The 22,603-nt window shown below is 43.5% G+C and overlaps 1 protein-coding gene across 3 annotated transcripts in view; it reads right to left on the bottom strand.

Moving 5' to 3' along the window:
- Window positions 1–22,603, bottom strand: part of IL16 (interleukin 16) — a 108,993-nt gene that overhangs the window by 58,768 nt on the left and 27,622 nt on the right. For all 3 annotated transcript variants that reach the window (XM_070266148.1, XM_001915967.6, XM_023649184.2), the window contains one exon: window positions 20,458–20,870. In XM_070266148.1, coding sequence (XP_070122249.1) covers window positions 20,458–20,870 — 413 coding nt within the window. The remainder of the gene's footprint in view (window positions 1–20,457; window positions 20,871–22,603) is intronic.

Here is a 22,603-nt window from a genome sequence, read left to right on the forward strand (position 1 = left end):
GAGAGTAGGATGTATAGCACTAAATACATGCATTAGAGAAATCAACAAGCTAAACTTCCATCTCGAGAACCTAGAAAAAGAGTGAAACTGACCCAGAACAAGTAGAAGGAAGGAAATAATAAAGATAAGAGCAGAAATCAATAAAATTGAAAACAGAAAAAAAACAATAGTGACAATGAATGATATGAACTTCTAGCAAGACTGATGCAGTAAAAGAGAGAGACACAAATCGCCAATGACAGGAATGCACAACATGTCGCTACAGACCCTGCAGAGATCAAAAAGATAACAAGGGAAGACTGCAAACAACTCTATGTCTAACACATAAACTCGACAGCTTAGATGAAATGGACCCATTCTTCTAAAAGCACAATCTACCACAACTTAACAAATATGAAAAAGATAATTTGAATAGTCCTGTAACTATTAAGGAAGTTGAGTTTGTAAATTAAAACTCCCGAACAAGAGAACTCTAAGGCCAGATGGTTTCACCTGAGAATTCTACTAAGTGTTTAAAGAATTAACATCATACAATAACAGAGAACATTTCCCAACTCATTTTATGAAGCTAGTATTACTTTGGTACCAAAACCAGACAAAGTCAGTACAAAAAATGAAAATTCTAGACGAATACCCCTCATGAATACAGAGGCAAAACTCCTTAACAAAATACTAGTAAATAAAATTCAGCAAAGTATAAAAAGAATTATACGTGATGACCATGTGGGTTATTCCAGGGGTGCAAGGATAGTTCAATATTCAAAGATCAATCCACATAATCCATCATATCAATAGGCCAAAGAAGAAAAAAATCACACAACCATATCAATTAGTGTAGAAAAGCATCTGACAAAACTAAACACCCATTCACAATATAAACTCTGCACACTGGGACTGGAGGAGGACATCCTCAACCTCATAAAGAACATCTTCAAAAAAACCTACAGCTAAGAACACACCTAATGATGAAAACTGAATGCTTTCCCCCTCAGACTGGGAACAGAACAAGAAGGCCCAGTGTCAACTCTCCTATTCGATGTGGTACTGTAAGTTCCTGCCACTGCAACAAGGCAACGAAAGGAGATAAAAGGCACACAGATCAGAAGGGAAGAAATAAATCTGTCCTCACTTACAGATGACATGATTGTCTATGTAGAAAATCCCAAGGCATCTGCAAAAATAATTCCTAGAACTAGTTAATGAGTTCAACAATTTGCAGGATACAAAATAATCATAAAAATCAGCTGTATTTCTTTCCACTAGCAATGAACACATGGACACCAAAATTAAAGTGTATACCATTTACAATGACTCAAAACAATACTTGGGCATAAATCTAACAAAACTTGTATAGGATTTGTATGCCGTGAACTAAAAAACACTAATGAAAGAAATCAAAGACCTAAATAAATAGAGAGACAGACCATATTTGTGGATTGGAAAACTCAGCCTAGTAAAGATCAACTCTCCCCAAATTAATATACAGCTTTCATATGATCCCTATGAAAATCTCAGCAAGGTTTTTTGTATATATAGACGAAATTATTCTAAAATGTATATGTAAATACGAAGAGATTAGAATAGAAGAAACAACTTTGAAAAAGAATAAAGTGGGAGCGATCAGTCTACCTTATTTCAAGACTTATTATATAGCTACAGTAAACAGGAATGTGTGGTATTGGGGAATACACACAGAATAGGGAACCCAGAAACAGATCTACACAAAGATGCTCGCCTGATTTATGACAAAGGTGCAAAAGCAATTCAATGGAGGAACGATACTCTTTTCAAAAAATGTGCTGTAGCAATTAAGCAGCCACAGAGGGCACGGAGGAAGGAAGAAACTTGGCCCAAGTCTCCTATTTTATGCAAAAACTAACTCAAAATGGACTTACCTGTAGAGTGATAAAACTTTTAGAAAAAATAGGAGAAAATTTTCAGGATCTAGGGCCAGGCGAAGAATTCTTAAAGTTTACACAAAAAGCATATTCATAAAAGGAAAAATTGATAAATTGGACTTCGTTCAAATTAAAAGCTTTCACTCTGTGAAGACTCCATTAAGAGGATGAAAAGACAAGCTACAGTCTGGGAGAAAATATTTGCAAACCACACATCCAACAAAGGACTAGTATCGAGGATATATACAGAACTCTCAAAATTCAACAGCAAAAAAACCAATTTAAGTAGAAAATGGGCAAAAGATAAGAACAGACATTTGACTGAAAGGATCCACAGATGGCAAAGAAGCCCGTGAGAAGATGTTCGACATCATCAGCCATTACTGAAACACAGATTACAGCCACAATGAGATATCGCTACACGAACTACCAGAACAGCTAAAATAAAAACAGGACATCAAACACTGTCTCAGAGCAGAGAAACTGGGTTGTTCCTACTTTGTTTACATGAACGTAAAATGTTACAGTCACTCTGGAAAACAGTTCAGCAGTTTCTTTACAAATAAAATATGCAACTATCGTACAAGCCAAAATGGCACTCCTGGGCATTTATCCTGGAGAAATGAAAATTCATGTTCACACCAAATCTGTATGGGAGTGTTTCTATCCTCTCGACTCATAATAGCCTGAAACTGAAAACAACACAGATGTCCTTCAGTGGTGAATGGTTAACAAACCGTGGTGCATCCATATGGTGGACTATTACTCAGCAATAAAAAGGAGCTGACTACTGACACACACAACCAGGGTGGAGCTCCAGAGAATTACGTTGAGTGAAAAAGCCCGTCCACAAAGGTTACATACTGTCTGACACGATTTATACAATAGAAATGGCCACCATGGGGGAAGGGAAGATGGAGGTGGGAGGGAAGCGAATGTGGCCACAAAAGGGGAACATGAGGAATCTTGGTGGTGATGGGAATACCCCATATATTGACATGTCAACACCAGCAACTGATGGTGATACTGTGCTACAGCGTTGCAAGATGTTGCCATTGGGGGAAACTCAGGTATATGGATCTCTCTGTATTATTTTCTTACAATTTCGTGTGAATCTACAATAATCTTGAAATGAAGGATTCAATTTACAAAACAATCTAAAATGGCATTTCCATATGCAAGAAAATAGCAGTTAGAAAACGGAATTATTGAAAGATAACATTTACAATTTCACCAGAAAATAAAGAATGCCTAGGAATTAGCCTAACAAAAGATGTAAGCCCTTTCAGAAAAAAAATTACAAAACTTACTGAAAGGCATTAAATAAGTCCTGAATAATGGAGAGATATGCCATGTCCTTGAGAATGGGACACAATATTGTATAGATGTCTGTTCCCCCCAGATTCGTTTATAAACTTAATACACTACTGACCACAATGTCAAGTGTGTTTCAGAACATCACACTAGAGGGTGGATGCTGGGACATCTAGTTAACCATGTGGGAAAATGACAATGTAGCATATACTTTACAAGCACCTATTCTAGGTGGATTCAAAACAGAAATACAAAAGGCAAAACTATAAAATGTTCAGAAGACAATAGAAGAGAATAGAATTATAACAGAATGTGTTTACTTTGGGAAAGGATAAAATTTTCAAACAAGATGCAAAAGGCACAAAGTATATAAGATATGACTGAATAAATTCCACCCTAAAATGAACAACTTGTACTCATCAATTAAAAGAGTAAAATGACCAGTTAAAAGCTGGAAAAAGAAAAAAACTCAACAACCCAAAAGAAAAACAGAAAAAGTTTGGATGGGCGTATCACATAAGAGGAAATTCAAAAGTTTCATAATCACATGGAAATATGTGCAACCCTACTACTAACTAGAAAAATACAAATGATAATTAATATGAAAAATGATTTAATAGGTCCCAGACTGGAAAAGTTTAAAAGCCTGATGATGCCAAGAATTGATGAGGATGCAGAGTAACGAAGAAACTTACACCTGATAATGAAAGTGTAGGTTGGCACAACCACTTAGGAAAAAAATTTGGCATTATTGAGCACAAACGAAGATTATCATACCCTAAGACTCACCGACTCCACAGCCAGCTTGTATCCTATTGGAACTTGCAGAGATGCACGAGGACATCCACAGCAGTACTGTCTCTTATTTAAAGAGCAGAAAAGGAAATATCACAAATATCCATCAATAGCAGAGCGGATAAACAAATTGTACGTGTTCACAAAATAGAACTCTAGGAAGCGGTGAAAATCGATGAGCTGCGACACAATGAAATAGCATGAATAAATGTTTGGAGAGTAACGCTGAGGTGTACAAGCAAGTCTACTGCAAGGAGATCACTGTCCAATTGCATTTAAATCATGTTCAAAAATAAGTGGAACTGAGACTTCCAGTTCCAGAACAAAATGGTGCTGGCTCCCTGCTAAATACAACTGAATACCCTGGATATTATTCAACAGAAACAGCAAGGGATTCTGAGAGCCAGGAAGAAGAAAGCTAGCTGGCTAGGGAGTTCAGGACTTGAGGAATAACAATATGGTGAGTTCTCTGTTTTGTTTTGTGTTTTTAACTACAATATACCCCAACTAGGCACTGGGGAGGCCAGCAACCCACAACTGCCAATAGACAAAGACAAGAAACAAAAACAATGTTCTCTCTGGCCTGGCCGAAAGACCAGGAAAGGGGGAGGTTCACCAAGGACCTAGTGGGAGCCCAAGACCCCTGACCCATGATCAAGGCACTGTCAGCAGGTCCGACATGCCTGCCTTGGTGGCAGCAAACCCTGGCAGATTTCCCAGCCCTCAATCCACAGCTAGGGCGCCAGCAGGTCGTCCATGTACCTGTAGCTGGGGCAGCAGCAGAGCCCCAGGCTGATCCAGCCCCTACTCTGTAACTGGGGCACAGGCAGGAGGCTGATCCACCTGCAGGGGCAGCATCAACGAGGGCCTCATTTTCCCGCCCTCCACCCAGTGGCAAAAGAGACCCAGGTACAGCAGCTTCTGCCCATCCCCACGCTGAGCAGCAGATGGTCACCCAGTGAAACCAGCCAGGCCAGGGAAGCTCCTTCCAGATTGAGCAAGAGCTCCAGCAGCGCCAGAAAAGTGAAGCAGACCAGAATAGCATTGCAAGGGCTCTGAAAACGAAAAGGTCATTACAACAGAAACCCAGCAAAGCAGTTCAGAACTACACGCCAAACCAAAACAGGAGGCTGCTTGCTAAAACAGAAGATTTAAATCAGATCACGAGACTTCTAACATAATAATGAAAATGTCCAAGATACCATTAAAAGTGACTTTTAACGTCAAGAACCAGGGATGCATAATTTGAACAAGAAAAGGCAAACAACTGACACCGATACAGAAATGAATCAGACGTGGGATTCATCTGATGAGGACTGTAAAGCAGTCATCATAGAAATGCCTCAAGAATCATTTGCAATTCTTTTGAAACAAATGAAAAATTAGGAGATATCAACAAAGAAATAGAAGGTGTTTTTAAAAGAAGCAAAAAGAGATTAGAGAACCAAACACAATAAACCCAAAGAAATAAACACCAAGATGCCTCCTAATTAAACAAAGAATGAATTCTTTAAAACAATCAGAGAGAAATGACCTGTTACCTACGAAGAAACACTGAGTTAAATGACAGATTTCACATCTGAAAATATGGAGGGCAGAAGGGATGCACAACATTTTTCATGGGCAGAAAAATTCATGTCAACTATAAATCCTATATTCATTGAAAACACGCTTCAGGAATGAAGGAGAAATAGAAATATTCTCAGATGAATGAAAAATGAAGAGAATGTGTCACTAGAAGATTTACTCTTAAAGGAAGTTCTCCAAATAGAAAGATCATGATAAAATAGCTGAGACCTTCAGAAAGGAAAAAACAGTAGAATGAGTAAAAATAGAAATACACATAATAGATTATCTTTCCCTTCGTGAGTTTCCTTAATCATATTTTATGGTTGAAGCAAAAGTTATAACATCACTGATGTGGGGCTTAACGGATGTAGAGGAAATACTTAAGACAGAAAACAAATAATAAAGTGGCAGACTCAAGCCCTAACATATTAATTATTACTTTAAATGTAAATGGTCTAAATACTCCAGTTAAAGAGCAGAGATTGGCAGGGTGGATAAAACTTTAAAATGACTCAACTATATGCTGTCTATAAGAAATTCACTTAAAACATAGTGACATGGGTAGGTCAAAAGTAAAAAATAAAAAAGATACACAAAGATTAATCAAAAGTCAGCAGAACTAAACAACACATCATTCAGGTATACAAACAGATATGGTAAATTTTAAAGAAAAGCTGAGGCACGATGCACTCAGGATGGGGGATAGTGGTTCCCTCTGAAAGGGTGGGGAATGGGGTGGCATTGGGTAGGGGCACTCACAGGACCTCAAAGTTTATGGTATGATTTGTTTCTCCGATTTGATGATTGATATACAGATATTCAGGGCATCTTTACTTTTTAGAGTATACGTTTTATAAATTTATTTTTATCTTCTCAATATTTAATAATATATTTTTAAAGATCCTAAAATAATAAATTATGATAAATCCATGTGATGGAATCTCATGCAGCCTCTTACATTTTTTCAGTCATCCTCCTAAGCTGGTGCCAGAAGCACAAAGTGATTCAGTAAATTCTTCCTACCTACGGCTAGTACCCAGAATTCATTCTTTTTTTTTTCTTTTTTCTTCTTGCTGAGGAAGACTTGCTCTGAGCCAACATCTGTGCCAATCTTCCTCTATTTATATGTGAGTCATTGCCACAGCATGGCTGATGAGTTGTGTAGGTCCACATCTGGGATCCAAACCCACGAACCTGGGCCGCCAAAGTGGACCACCCGAACTTAACCACCATGACCCCAGAATTCATTCTTTAGTGGAAACACATAACTTTGTGTTTCTTTAGTGGGAATATGTAACTTTGTGTTTCTGTGATAAATTACTGTAGCAAAATAGGGAGGCACAGCATGCCCTAGAAATCCAGAGGGAGAAGATTGTTTCAAATAGGGACGGTGGAAGCTAGGGGTACAGGATAAGGAGAGGGTCAGTAAAACCTTTGTGGTAGATATGCTGGGCCTTAGAGGATGACTAAGATTTGGGTTCACGAAGGTCAGAGTCAGGAAGGTATTCCGGGCAGAGGCTCGGGGGCCGTAACCAGTGGGTTGTATGCAAAGAATAGGAAGAAGCCTGGGGTGGGTTGTAATGCCCATATGAAGGGTCATATTGAGAAACAGAATTGAAAAGGTAGACAGTTTTCTACTTTTTCCCAATTTCCCTTATTCCTCTGCTTCTTTCTATCAAACCCCTTTCCAATAACCAAATGATATCCTACCAGAACAAATAAGATTCAAAAGACCAGCTCCAGGAAAATAGCTCCAAATGTCTTTGACAAATAAAACAGCAGCTAGGACTCACGTGGAGTTGGGGAGACAGTCAGCAAGTGCTCATTAATGACACCTGTGGGCTGTCCCTCCAGCTTCCTGCACGTGGACCACCCTTGTTTCCCTCCCCATCCCCACTCACAGGGGAGGTGGCCGGCTCCGTGGGAGTCCTGGAGCCCTGAGCTTCCCTCCCCATAGCTGCTCTCAGCCTCCACAAGCTGCTCTTCTGTGGCAGGAAGAGGCAAGCAGCCAAAGCATTGGGTTTCCCACTTGCCAAGGGAGCCTGGGCCTCAAAGCCACAGGCTGAGCTGCTCACAGGCAGCAAAATGAAGGGACTTGTCTGCTCAAGGATGGGCCTTGACCACCCTCTCTCCACCCACAGCACATGCCAGAAAGTCAGACGGTTGATCTGACCTCATGGCATCCTGAGTCACGCCACAGGAGTGGTGACTTTGCCTAAACAATAGTTTGAATTTGTAAAGAAAAGCAGGATTTTACATATTACAGAGGCCATTCCCATGTGGATCAGAGCATTTTGCATCCTTTTAGGAGGGCAGCCCCAGAGGGAGGACCTCCCACAAGCCTGGTCTCATCTGTTCCTGTTCTACTCCCAGATAGAGTGTCCAGTGACTCTAGACCCCAGCCAGCGGGAATACCCACAGCAATGCCCAGTGCAAACCCACGTGTTGGCTCAAAAAACCCAGGCAAGCTCTGGCTATGTCAATAGACCCTCTGCCTTAGGGGGCAGCCTCATTATACTCATTTAGGCAACGATTCTTTCCTCAAATATTTATAGAGCTGTTACTCTGTGCCAGTTCCCAATCTTGTCCAGTGCCATAAAAAGAGAACCAGTTCCACGGTGAGTAAATATAGGGCTCCAGGCATACTTGGTGACCTGCTAATATTTAGCTAGAGAGGAACCTAAAGACAAATGAGGTAGGAGCATAGGATTGCATCAAGGGAGCTGTGCCCCCAACCCCACCTCTACCCTGGGTCTATCGTATCAAGAGCAAACCACACCACTGGAGTGCACAGGCTGAGACGGGAAGGGGGTCTGTTTGCTGGGGTGTGGGGGTTGGGATTAGAGAATTGCAGGTGTCACCTGCTTGCATGTGAGACCCCGTGTGGGGCTGGACAGTGCCAGGAGTGGTAGGAGAAAGGGGATCATGGCCAGTGTCCAGGAGCCAGGAAATGGTTCTTCCTGCCCCCCGACATTCCAGCGCAGAACTCCAAGACACCCAAGAGCTTATCGAACCTTGGCTACCCAAGTTCTTACAAAGGTGTATTTGTCAAGGTAGAAGGATGGAACATTTATTTTTAAGCATATTTTACCTTGAGCTGTAACTTTTAAATATTTAGACACTTGGCCTGTAGATCTCCGTTTGTCCTCTCATCCTGGGTCCTGCCCGTGTTACAGGCAGGAGGGCTTCAGGCAGAAGGAAGTGATCTCAACGCAGAAATGCAGGAGGGAATGAAGAAGGATGGACGGGGGAAACACATGAATTAGTGTAAATGAATATTGACTCCACAGAATAGTAATGATGACCTATTCTTGGGTTTAAATATAAGTAGAATTGGAATGCATGAGAACAACGCCAGGAAGCATGGCAGCTGTAAGTGGAGTTTTGTGTTCTAGGTCTTAGCATCATCTGAGAACTGATAAAAAGCATTAATTTATCTGAGACTCTAATACAGTAAGAACATATGTTGTACATCTTAAAGATTAAAAGAATAGTAAAGAATTTATAACAAATAAGCTAATTGAAGGGGAAATGGAGAAGCGAAAAATGTGTTAATCTAAAAGAGAGCAAGAAGAGAGAGAAAACCAAGTGCAAAACTTTGGGGACAAGTAGAAACCAAATAATAAGAGAGTAGCTATAGACCCAAACGCATCTGAAATTACACTAAATGTAAGTGGTATCAATACCCACTATTATAAGATAAAGACAAGAAGATGGTAGAAAAACAACCTGATTATATGCTGCTTACATGAGTTATGCCTTAAATATATAAACATAGATTAAAGGTAAAAGGACGAGAAAAGATGTATGATGTAAACAGTAACCGAAAGACAGGAGTGAAGCTGTCCTAATACCAGATCAAATTTTAGCAAAAGTCCTCATTAGACAAAAAAAGAACTATTTCAAAATTATAAAAGTGTTAATTCACCAGGAAAACATTTAAAAAATACTAAATGTGCATATAAAAACATAGCTTCAAAATATATAAAGAAAAATGGACAGAGCTAAAATGGACAAATCTACAATCATAATTGGAGACTTTAACACACTTCTCTCAGTAACTAACAGAGGAATGGAATCAGTAAGGATAAAAAAGTTCTGAAAAATGCGATTATCAAATTGACCCAAGAGACATATATAGAACATGACATTCAACAAGAACATTATATATGTGTATACTTTTTATATATAAAATATGTATATTACATATATTAATATATCATATTTTTATATAATTATAGATATGTAATTTCTGATGATTAGGTCATTAGAATTAAAATCATTCAAAATATGTTCTCTTCTCCAACTTCAGAATAATCAATCTAGGAAGAGAGAGAGAAAGAGAGGTTAACTAGAAAACCCTCAACTGCATGGAAATTAAAGAATACATTTCTAAATAAACTAAAAGTCACATGATAAGTCACAATAGAAAAAATACATATCTGTATCTGTCTATATATAATGAAAATATGGAATATCAAAATTTGTGAATGAAGCTACTGAACATAGAGGGAAATTTTTGGCCATAAATGCATTTATTAGAAAAAAATAAAACCTAAAAATCAATTAGCTAAACTTTCATCTCAAAAAGCTAGAAAAAAAGGACAAAAACTTAGACATAGAGAATGTGGAAGAAAGGCAGTAACAGGGATAAGAACACAGGGAAATTCAACAGAAAACACAGGGGACTCCTGGGAAGATGGGGGTAGGTGGACTCTGAACTCATCTCCTGCCATGGACACAGCAATTTACAACTACTCTGGGAACAATTACCCCTGAGTGAGAACTGAAAACTGGATAAAAAGACCCCCCCCCCAACAAGGGACACTTTAGACTCAGGTGGAAGAGGCATAAATTCCTTTCTGGAGAGGAAAAAGACATGTCTAACCACAGAGCGTCATGGCTGGGAGCAATCTTAAGCCACATAGGGGATCAGCCCCGCCTTCCAAAGCCTGAAACAACTGGGTGCTCCCTCACCTGGGGCCAGCCCCACCCAGCTGCAATCCTGAGTGAGCTGACAACAGCCTTGTGGCTTGAAGGCCTACAGCAATTGTGAGCCCCTGAGCCTAGCAACCAGCCACGCTGGGGGTCTACACACTTAACAGAAAAACTGCAACAGGAATGTGCTATTAGACCTTGCAGCCAACTGTGCTGGGGCTCACTACCCCCAATAAAGTGACTGAGGGTCCATAGCAGCCACATGCAGCTGAGTATTACAACCAACCAGTCAGGGGGACAGCCTAGTCTCCCTGGGCACCTGCAGCAAGAGCAACGTGGCCACAACAGAAGGACACACACAACCCAAACAGGGGTCACTCCTGGAACATTTAAAATTGGCTATGACAAGGAAGCACACTGCTGGGCCTCAAAAGGCATCTCCTATGTAAGGGCACCTCTCTGAGATCAAGAGATGTAACTGACCCACCTAATACATAGATATAAGCACAGAGAAAGGCAAATGAGGAGGCAAAGGAAAACATTTCAAGTAAGGGAACAGGACAAATCCTCAGGAAAAGAACTAGACAAAACAGAAATAAACAATCTACCTGATGAAGAGTTAAAACAAATAGTCATAAGGATGCTCACTGATCTTGGAAGAAGACTGGATGAACTCAGTGAGAATGTCAACAAAGAACTGGAAAATATAAAGAAGAACCAATCAGAAACGAAGAATATGATACTGGAAATGAAAAATTCACTAGAGAGACTCAATAGCAGAGGATATGATACAAAAGAACAGACCAGAGAGCTGGATGAAAGGCTGGAGGAAATCACCCAAACTAAACAGAAAAAAGAATTAGACAGAACTAGGACAGACTAAGGGACGTCTGGGACAACATCAAGCACACAAACATCCATACTATAGGTGTCCCAGAAGAAGAAGAGAGAGACAACGGGGCAGAGAATCTATTTCAAGAAATAACACCTGAAAACTTTCCTAACCTAAGGAAGGAAACAGAGATCCAGGTACAGGAAGCACAGAGAGCACAAAACAAGATAAACACAAAGAGCTCCATACCAAGATACATTATAAGGAAAATGTCAAGGATTAAACATAAAGAGAGAATCCTAAAAGCCACAAGAGAAAGGCAACAAGTGACATACAAAGGAAACCCCATAAGGCTATCAGCTGACTTCCCAGCAGAAACCTTACAGGCTAGAAGGGAGTGGCACAATATATTTAAAGTCCTGAAAGGGAAAAACCTACAGCCAAGAATACTCTTCCTGGCAAGATTATCATTCATAATGGAAAGAGAGATAAAGAGTTAGTCAGACAAGCAAAAACTAAAGGAATTTATCACCAAGAAACCAGGCTTACAAGAAATGCTAATGGGATTTATTTAAGTGGAAAAGAAAAGACCACAAATAGGAATAAGAAAATTATCCCCCCAAAAAACCCCAAAAAAGCAAAACAATAAAATCACTGGTAAAGGCAAATGTACAGTAAAGGTAGCAGATCAACCACCTATGAAGCTAACATGAAGGTCAAAAGACAAAAGTACTAAAATTATCTATTTCCATGATAAGAGGGTAATAGAGACAGATGCACAAAAAAGAGGTTAGATATGATATCAAGAACATAAAGGTGGGAGGAGGAGAGTAAAAGACTAAAGCTTCTAGCAAGAGATCAAACTAAAGAGACCTTCAGTCAGTATAGTTTGCTATATACATAGGTTATTATAAATGAACCTCATGGTTATCACAAACCAGAAGCCTATAATAAATACACAAAAAATTAAGAGAAAGGATCAGAAACATAATACTAAAGGAAGCCATCAAGCCATAAGGGAAGAGAGCAGGAGAAGAAGAAAGGATCAGAGAAGAACTACTAAAACACTCAGAAAAAAAGTAACAAAATGGCAATAAGTACATACTTATCAATAACTACTTTAAATGTCAATGGGCTAAATGCTCCAATCAAAGACACAGGATGGCCAATTGGATAAAAAAACAAGACTCCTATATATGGTGCATACAAAAGACACACTCAGACCTAAACACACTCACAAACTGAAAGTGAAGGGATGGAAAAAGATACTACATGCAAATGGCAAAGAAAAGAAAGTGCGGGTAGCAATACTTAGACAAAATAGACTTTAAAACAAAAACTGTAACAAGAGACAAAGAAGGGCACTACAGAATAATAAAGGGAACAACCCAACAAGAGGATATAACCCTTGTAACTATCTACGCACCCAACATAGGAGCACCTAAATACATAAAGCCAATTGTTAACAGACATAAAAGGAGAAATAGACAGTAACACAATAATAGCAGGAGACTTTAACTCTCCACTTACACCAATGGATAGATCATCAAAACAGAAGATCAATAAGGAAACACTGGCCTTAAACGACACATTAGACCAGATGGACTTAGTGGATATATATAGAACATTTCATCCCAAAAAACACAGAATACACATTCTTTTCAAATGCTCATGGGACATTCTCCAGGATTGATCACATATTAGGCCACAAAACAAGTCTCAATAAATTTAAGATTGAAATAATACCAGGCATCCTTTATGACCACAGTATTATGAAACTAGTAATCAGCTACAGGAAGAAAATTGGAAAAGCCACAGATACGTGGCGATTAAACAAAATGCTACTGAACAACAATGGGGTCAATGAAGAAATCAAAGGAGAAAAAAATACCTAAATATAAATGAAAATGAAAATATGACATGCCAAAAATTTATGGGATACAGCAAAAGTGGTACTAAAAGAGAAGTTTATAGCAATACAGGCCTACGTCAATGAACAAGAAAAATCTCAAATAAACAACCTAACAGTGCACCTAAAGGAACTGGAAAAAGAAGAACAAACAAAGCCCAAAATCAGTAGAAGGAAGGAAATAACAAAATCAGAGCATAAATAAATGACTAAAAAAACAATAGAAAAAAGAATGAAACCAGGAGCTGGCTCTTTGAAAAGATAAACAAAATTGACAAACCCTTAGCTAGACTCACCAAGAGAAAAAGAGAGAAGACTCAAATAAATAAAATCAGAAATGAAAGAGGAGAAATTACAATGGACACCTCAGAAATACAAAAGATTATAAGAAAATACTACAAAAAGCTGGATGCCAACAAATCAGATAATCTAGAAGAAATGGATCAAAATGTAGAATCATACAACCTTCGAAACTTGAATCAAGAAGAAATAGAGAATCTGAATAGACCAATCACCAGTTAGGAGATCAAAATAACCAAAAAATAAAAGTCCAGGATGAGGTGGCTTCGCTGGTGAATTCTACCAAACATTCAAAGAAGATTTAATACCTATCCTTCACAAACTCTGCCAAAAAATGAACGAATAGAGGAAGTTTCCAAACTCATTCTACGAGGCCAGCATGACCCTCAAGCCAAAACCAGACAAGGACAACACAGAAAAAGAAAATTACAGGCCAATATCACTGATGAACATCAATGCAAAAATCCTCAAGAAAATACTAGCAAATTTAATACAACAATACATTAAAAAGATCATACATCATGATCAAGTGGGATTAATTCTAGGGATGCAGGGATGGTTCAACATCCTCAAATCTATCAATGTGATGCATCACATTAACAAAATGAAGAATAAAAATCACATGATCATCTCACTAGATGCAGAGAAAGCATTTGACAAGATACAGCATCCATTCATGGTAAAAACTCTGGATAAAATGGGTATAGAAGGAAACTACCTCAACACAATAAAGGCCATATATGACAAATCCACAGCTAATATCATTCTCAGTGGAGAAAAGCTGAAAGCTATCCCTCTAAAAACAGGAACAAGACAAGGACGCCCACTGTCACCACTCTTATTTAGCATAGTATTGGAAGTCCTTGCCAGAGCAATCAGGCAAGACAAAGAAATAAGAGGGATCCAAATTGGAAAGGAAGAATGAAACCGTCACTATTTGCAGATGACATGATTTTATATACAGAAAACCCTAAAAAGTTCACCAAAAAACTTTTAGAAATAATAGATGAGTATGGTAATGTTGCAGGATACAAAATCAACATACAAAAATCAGCTGCATTTCTATACACTAACAACAAAGTAGCAGAAAGAGAAATTAAGAATACAGTCCCATTTACAATTGCAACAAAAAGAATAAAATATCCAGGAATAAATCTAGTCAAAGAGGTGAAAGCCCTGTACACAAAAAACTATAAAACCTTGTTGAAAGAACCGAAGAAGACACAAAGAAATGGAAAGATATTCCATGCTCTTGCATTGGAAGAATTAATATAGTTAAAATGTCCACACTTCTTAAAGCAATCTACAGATTCAATGAAATTCCTATCAAAATTCCAACAACATTTTCCGCAGAAATAGAACAAAGAATCCTAAAATTTATATGGAACAACAAAAGACCCCGAACAGCCAAAGGAATCTGAGATAAAAGGACAAAGCTGGAGGTACCACACTCACTGATTTCAAAATATACTAGAAAGCTATAGCAACCAGAACAGCATGGTACTTGCACAAAAACAGAGACAAAGATCAATGGAACAGAATCAAGAGCCCAGAAATAAAACCACACATCTGTAGACAGCTAGTATTCCACAAGGGAGCCAAGAACATACAGTGGACAAAGGAAAGTCTCTTCAATAAACGGTGTTGGGAAAACTGGACAGCCATGTGCAAAAGAATGAAAGTGTAGACCATTGCCTTACACCATGCACAAAAATTAACTCAAAAGGGATTAAAAACTTGAAGATTAGTGGGCTGTGTCTGTGTCAACACCCTGGTTGTGATATTGTGCTACAGTTTTGCCAAATGTTACCTTCGGGGGAAACCAGGAGAGGGCACCCAGGACCTCTCTACGTTATTCTTCACGTCCTGTAAATCTATGATTATCTTTCAATTAAAATGTACTAAGATTTTTCTGAAGAACTTTATGCTAATAAATTTGGAAATTCAGGTGAAAAAAATTCCTAGAACAAAAATGTATCTTACCAAAACTGATACTGGAAGAAATAAAAAGTCTGAATATTCCTGTATCTATTAAATAGATTCAGCAGTAATTTAAAACCTTTTCACAAAGAAATCTCCAGGCCCAGTTGGCTCATATGTGAATTCTTCTAACCATTTAAAAAAGGATAGCATCAATATTAGTCAAACTATTCCAGAGAATGGAAAAGAGGAAATATTTCCCAACTCATTTCATGAGGCCAACATACCCGTAATATGAAAAGCAGACAGGGACATTACAAGAAAGGAAAATTTCAGGTTAATCTCTCTCTCTCAAACACAAATGGCAAAAATCACAAACGAAATATTAACATGTCAAATCCAAAGTTATATTAAAAGGATACTATTTCATAACCTAGCTGAGAATACTCCAGGAAAGCAGATTGTCTTAACTTTCAAAAGAGTCAATCACTGTGACTCACCACATTCACAAGAATAAAGTAGAAAAATCCATACGATTGTCTCAATAAATGCAGAAGAAGTCATTTGATAAAACCTAACAAATTCATGAGGGGAAAAGTAAAGCTTCTTTTCCAACTGCAAATAGAGCCAAACTTCCTCAACCCAATAAAAAGTATCAACAAAAATACTACAACAAACATCATACTTATTTGTCAAATAATGAAACGTTTCCCTTGAGATCAGGAATGACATGCGGGCACCTGCTGTCACAGCTTCTGCTCAACACTGTGCCGTAGGCCTTAGCCAGTGAGATGGGGGAGTGGGAGTAATAAAAATTGACAGGAAGAAACAGAGCTATGATTCAAAAACAGAACAAAAAAAATGATTGTGTATGCTGAAAAACAAACCAAAAAAATCTACAATCAAGTTTCGGAGGAATACGTCATGCAAATGGATTGGAAGATTCAATATGGTAAAGATATCTGTTCTCTTCAGACTGACCCACAGAGTCAAGGCAATTCCAATAAAAACCTCAAGAATAACCAAGTCGATCTGAAGAACAAAGATGGAGAACTGACATGACCAGATCTCAAAAAGCTTCCTATGAAACTACCATAATTAAAACGGTGTGGTATTAGTGCAAAAAAAAAAAAAAATGAGACTAATCGGAATGGAGAGATGAGAAATAGACCCACCGATACATGTGGTCCTTGACTCATGAGAGAGACGGCAGTGCTGTGCGGTGGGGCCAGCACAGGCGTTCAAAAAACAGTGCCGCTGGGACAACTGGACATCCATATAGGAAAAAATTTAATGCATACCTCACAGCATATACAAAACTCGACTTCATACGAATTAAAGATCCAAATGTGAAAGATAAAACAACAAAACGTCTAGCAGGAACATGGGAAAATATCTTTATGACCTTGGGGTAAACAATGATTTCTTTAAGAGCTTCCCTTTGTCACGCTGGAGCCAGGCTTGACTTGTGAGATGTGTCTCTCTCATTCCTGCCACCTCCCTTGACCCCCCAACTCTCTCCCTCTGCATTTTCACCCCAGTCCCACCTGCGCAGCCCAGCACTCTGGCTCCCTCCTCACTCTCCCGGGAAGCACTGTCTTCATCCTCGGTCCTCTCTGCTGGGCCTCCTGGAGCACGGACAGGACAGACCTCAGCTTGACCTAAGCTCGCTGGCTCCTGTCCCCTCCTCTAGACAGCAAGCTCCTGAGGGAAGGAATAGTATTAAATGTGTTTCTTTACCCCTGGAGGATAGCTCAGAGCAGGTACTTTGCCGATGTTGGAGGAAAAAGGAGGAAAGGAATGAGGGAGGAAGGAGGAGAGAGAGAAGGGGCTGTTTGGTAAGCTTCGGTTCCACCCGCCTCGGTGGCCTTCCCTCTGGCCTCAACATCCTACTTAGAGGGCGTTTAAAATACTTTTTCCATTTGAAAAAAAGACGGCGGGTCTGCAGTAGCCAGGGAGTCTGTGCATTTCCTTCTTTCAAGGTCCGGGTCTGATCGACTGTGTTTTTTGTTGGGTTAGGGAGTCTGGCTGTTACCATTCTTCCACTTGAATCCGTCCCCAGGGGTCTGGTGCCCCCTGGTCAGCGCGTGCACGCACGACCCAGGGGCAGATGGTCTCTCCAGACCACGCACATCCCCGCCCGGCTTCCACGCATCCCAGCAGCGCCTTACTCAGCCCTAGTTGTGCCAAACACAGCGCATCCAACAAGGCTTTTTCCCCCCTTCTGGCTGTTTATCTAACTTCCTCTTCTTTGCTTTTTCTGTTAGGCGTTTCTAGAAGGAGGCTGACGCCACAGGGCATCTTTCCAGATGCTGTTTTGACATCAGCGTAACCATGGCGTTGCTGAGGCTGAGTCCGTCTGGGCCAAGCGAGCCACGCCCGGGCGCAGAGCAGGGCAGGAGCCGGGGCGGGGACTCGAGTGTCCCCGCGAGAAGGGAGGGGGCGCTCCGGAGGGCCCTGGGGCTCCCCGGGGAGGGCCGCCGGCACCCGCGGGCGCCCTTCAGCTTTGCGCACCGGCGCTTTCATGCGTCGCGGGATCCGCTCGGACAGGGGAACCTCGCTCGCTTAGAACTCACGAGTGGATCCGAAAGGACCACCTGCGCCCCCGAAAAAGGAAACAGATGCCGGGCTCTGAGCGGCCAGCGCCCCTCTCCCCACCAGCTCATCGCGCCTCCAGCTTGACGCCGCTGCGCACCGCGCTTCCCCTCTTCCCGCCGCCGGCCGCGTTCCCGCCCCGCCCCCCTTCGCCGTCCCCGGAGCTCGCTGTGGTCTGCACTTCACTCCACACCCTCCAGGACCCCCCTCCCAGAAGAGAGTTGCGCGTCCCTCCTCCGCGTCCGTGATTTCCCCCACTGTCCGTACCCGCGGCCCGAATAGGAACGATCCCCGTTGTCGCCTCTCCGTCGTTAGCCTCTGAGCATCGCTCAAGCTCCGACTCTTACGTGCTGCCTCGTTGAAGGCGCCCAATAAACGTTATTGCACTCACTCGTTACTTAATTACACAGTATAGGCCACTGTCCAGTCCTAACACAGAAATAACAATGTTTCTTAAGCAACTACTGTGTGCGCTGGACGGTTTTGGGTGCATTTGCTCATGTAAACGTTTACACCTTCATCCTGACAAAACTCATTCGAGGTATATACTATTATTAACGTTCCGCATTTCATAGGTGAGGAAATCGAGGCACAGAGAGGTAGAGTGAGTTGTCCAGGATCACACAGCTACTAAATGGGAAAGCTAGACTCAAACCTGCCCGGTCAGACTAATAAGCCCCTAACCGCCGCGCCCCACAAATCCTAACGCTGCTGTACCTGCCTTCCCGCCAGGGTTTGCAGGGGAAGGGAGACAAGGAGACACAGCTGTGAAAACTTTTTGAACCAAAGCGTGGTGCTCATGTGAATCACCAAGAGCGGTAGGGGTGCAGTTTCTTCGACTTCTTGCCAGCCTCCCCCACCGCCTTCATCCGGCTCTGCCCAGCCCCCTGGGCCTACAGGTCCAAGAACCGGCTCCGGACGCGCCCTCCGCACAGCGGCCCTTGCCCCGCGCTCCCGGCTTCCTCCCACATCTCTCCGCTGGAACTCGCCCCGACCCCTGCTTCTCACACCCTGCGTCACTCGAGGAGCGTCTCCCTCGTCCTCGCCATCCTTCCCGCCCCTGGTGATGCCCGTCTCCTTTCCCGGAGCTGATAAACGCGCCCCTCTGGTTCTCCGCGCTCAGGGTCCAGCCTCCTGGCTTTGCCCGGAACGTGAACCCCGACCGTTCCCAGAGCCTCCGCCGCCATCCTAGTCCGAGCTATGTCGCCTCCGCCAGGTCACCTCCGGGCCTCCGATGGTCTCCCTGCACTCTGCTCTCTGCTCAGCGGCTGAGTGCTCCCCAAAAGGGTCGTGTCACCGCCTGCTCAGTCGCCCAGCGTTTTCCCATCCTTCTTAGAACAAAATTCCACGTCCGGCCCCAATTTTGTCGTCTACGTTCCCGCCCTCCCCTGATACGCTCTGCAGGCTCCTGTTCTTGATGCTCCACAAGCACTCTTTCCTTCCTGTCTTTGCACATGCTGTTCCTTCTGCTTGGAACGTCATTTATGACGGACTAGGAGCCTGGCCGGGCTCCCCCAGTCCCACCGGGCTGCCCGTCCCTCCTTCTACCCTAATGAGTGAGCTTGGGTCACGGAAGTCGCATTGCAGGTGACAGAGCAGCCTGGCCTGGGTGGGGCCCTCGAGGACCTGCCTGTGTCTGGAGATGATCCGGGCTGGCCTTCTACCGGCCTGACCTCCTGACCTGTAATACAATGGTACGTGGTATTGTTTACTATCTACGGTTAAGCAACGATTTTCCTGCTCAGGGAGGCAGGTTGTGCAAAAGTACCAGACCCTTTGGAAGGTCCCGGAGCACCTTCCCTATGCTGTTGACAGTCCTGTGCCCGTGCCCAGCCGGGCTTGAGGGCAGCGTAGGGGAGAAACCCCTGGGGGCTGGACATCACTGTGTGGGCCGCGAGGGAGCTGGCAGGGGACCTGGAAAACACTCCCGCCAGCATCCAGGGAGCGAACTCGCTCATCCTGCCCTCTGTATCCCGCTTGGCATCCAGGCTCCTCCTCTCTCCAGGCCCTGTGAGTCCGCACCCAGCAGGTTCTCTCCTGGGCGTGAGCTGACCGGCCCACGGCTCGCTGGATGTCACCTGCCTGAGGAAAGAACTTCTCCGGATGCTGGCCTTGCACCTGCCCTTTTCCAGCAGGGACCCAGGCTCAGTTTACTGTGGACCGACACAGCGTCTTGCTGAATCTCTCAACTGAGGTTAGCTGAGCCTGATTCTCTGCCGGGCTCATTGTGATCATTAAGGGGGGCCCTGCCTTGAATTTTTCTTTGCTTTTGCTCAGAATTAGAACACTCCGCCTTCCTGACTTTGGAATAAAAGGGCTCAAAGACTTTCATTGATAGCACCAGACACCGATCGCAGCCTCTACCAGCCCCACGGATCTGGGCGTACCTTCGTGAAGAACATCCTCCTACAGGTCTTGCCTCGGTCGCTCCCAGCCGTCTGGAGCTGAGCGGCCTCAGAGGCCAGTGCGAGATCAGGAATGCTGCTGGGCCCGGCCTCCGACGTGTCTGCCAGCTGCACAGATGAGTGGAAAATCCCCTCCTCGCCCTGGCCCAGAGAAAGTCCAAAGGGATCAGGATATTTCTCGTCAGGGCTGGAGCCCTCGTCGCTGGTCTTAGCATGACAGAGGATCAGGGACCGGGAGAGGGACCGGAATTTGGTGGATTTTCTGCTCTTTCCGGCACGGCTGTGCGGCTCCATCCTCAGAGACGAGGTGCAGCTGCCTTTCCTCCTGTCTGGCTCTCTGGACCTCGGTGGACGAGTGGCGACTGGACAGGGCTTAGCCACCGCTTCACGGGTCCCTGGGGGAAAGAGGAAACAGGAAGAAGCAACGTGAGTTGCTCTTACGAGCAGAGCTGGACAGAGTCCTGGAACCGAGGTGGGAGTGCCCGGCGCCTGGGGGGCTGGACAGATGGGTGGCCAGCCCCTCCGGGTTGCTGGCCACACGGGCCTCAGTTGACCCAGGTGTTCACCACTTCTCCACTCCCAGCCTCTTGGAGCTCAGAGATGATCTTTTACAAGCCATCACTCTACAGAAGGGGAAGCTGAGGCACAGAGAAGGGATGTGCAAACCCAGAGCCACACAGGGCACCCACAGAAGAGCCGGTAATCAGAGTCCCAGAAGGGATTTTGGAAATTGTAGAGACCTGCGCCTCGTGAGACTTTTAAACTGAAAAGCCGTTCTCAGACGAAGTCTAGGCGCCCTTCCATCCACAGAGCAGGTCAGAGAGGGCGGGAGACCAAGCAGCGCCTGCCCGTCTCCCTCTTCTGCCCATGTGACTCCTCCAGCAGCTCCAAAGAGACCCGAATTCACGGAGGGTCTGAAACTCACTGGAGTCCACGTCCTCAGTGCACAGACAAGGAGCCTATGGCCGGGGAAAAGGCTGTCCCCTGACGCTGACCTGCAGGGCAATGCCGGGGTCAGAGAACCAGCAGGGAGGTGCCTGCGAGGGCTCAGCACGTGACGGGCGCTCGGTGAACCTGTGCACCCATCCCTGGACCCCAGGTCGCAGCCAGGCCCAGGGTTGCCTGCTCCATCACCCGCCTGCTCTAGATCAGACTCTCGCAGCCCGATGAATCAGAGACTGCCCTCCGCTTCAGCGCAGCAGCCCAGCCCAGCCCAGCTCAGGTGCACCAAGAGGGCCTCCGTGCACGCAGTGCCCAGGAGGCAGGTGATGAGAGGGGCCCCGATGTGGGTTTAAAGAGGCTGTGACTTGGGCCCAAGCCACGGAACGAGGCTGTTAACAGAACGACAGATTGCAGGATGCTCCCAGCCATTGGCGCTGCTGTCTGTGTGCGTCCACGACTGAACAGAAAACACAGAGCCGCCCAGCATTTCATTAAACAGGAACCTTTCACAGAGTCCCTCAAAAACAGTTTCTTCTTAAACAAGACTGTTTTGGGGGGCCGGCCCAGTGGCACAGTGGTTAAGTGCGCACGTTCCACTTCGGCAGCCCAGGGTTCGCCACTTCAGATCCCGGGTGCGGACATAGCACCACTTGGCACACCATGCTGTGGCAGTCATCCCACATATAAAGTACAGGAAGATGGGCACGGATGTTAGCTCAGGGCCAGTCTTCCTCAGCAAAAAGAGGAGGATTGGCAGCAGATGTTAGCTCAGGGCTAATCTTCCTCAAAAAAGAAAAAAAAAACGTGTTTTTTAATAGCCAAGTTGCACAAATTTATCATTTTCTCTATTAGCCTTTTAATTGTATCAATTTATTCACCAACCATCTAGATGAACCAACAGCAATGAATTAAAATGAATGAGTAAATATTGGAGACCCTGCTGCGTATCGGGCCCTGTTCTCGAGGCTTCAGTGCAAGTTAACTCAATTTTGGTCCAGTTCACTGAGGAGCCTCGCACCAACATCCCCAAGTCCCGTCCTCTGTGTCTTTCCACCTTAAATGACAGTAAAACCTCAGCCCCAGACGACTCCAGCTCTCTGCTGACGCGCACGGCCACCGCAGGCATCTGCTCCCGGGGTCACTCCTGAGCGGATTGGTGCACGAGACATTCACGGCCCCAGCCGGG

Source organism: Equus caballus, chromosome 1 (assembly GCF_041296265.1).
Source record: "Equus caballus isolate H_3958 breed thoroughbred chromosome 1, TB-T2T, whole genome shotgun sequence".
Lineage (NCBI taxonomy): Eukaryota > Metazoa > Chordata > Mammalia > Perissodactyla > Equidae > Equus > Equus caballus.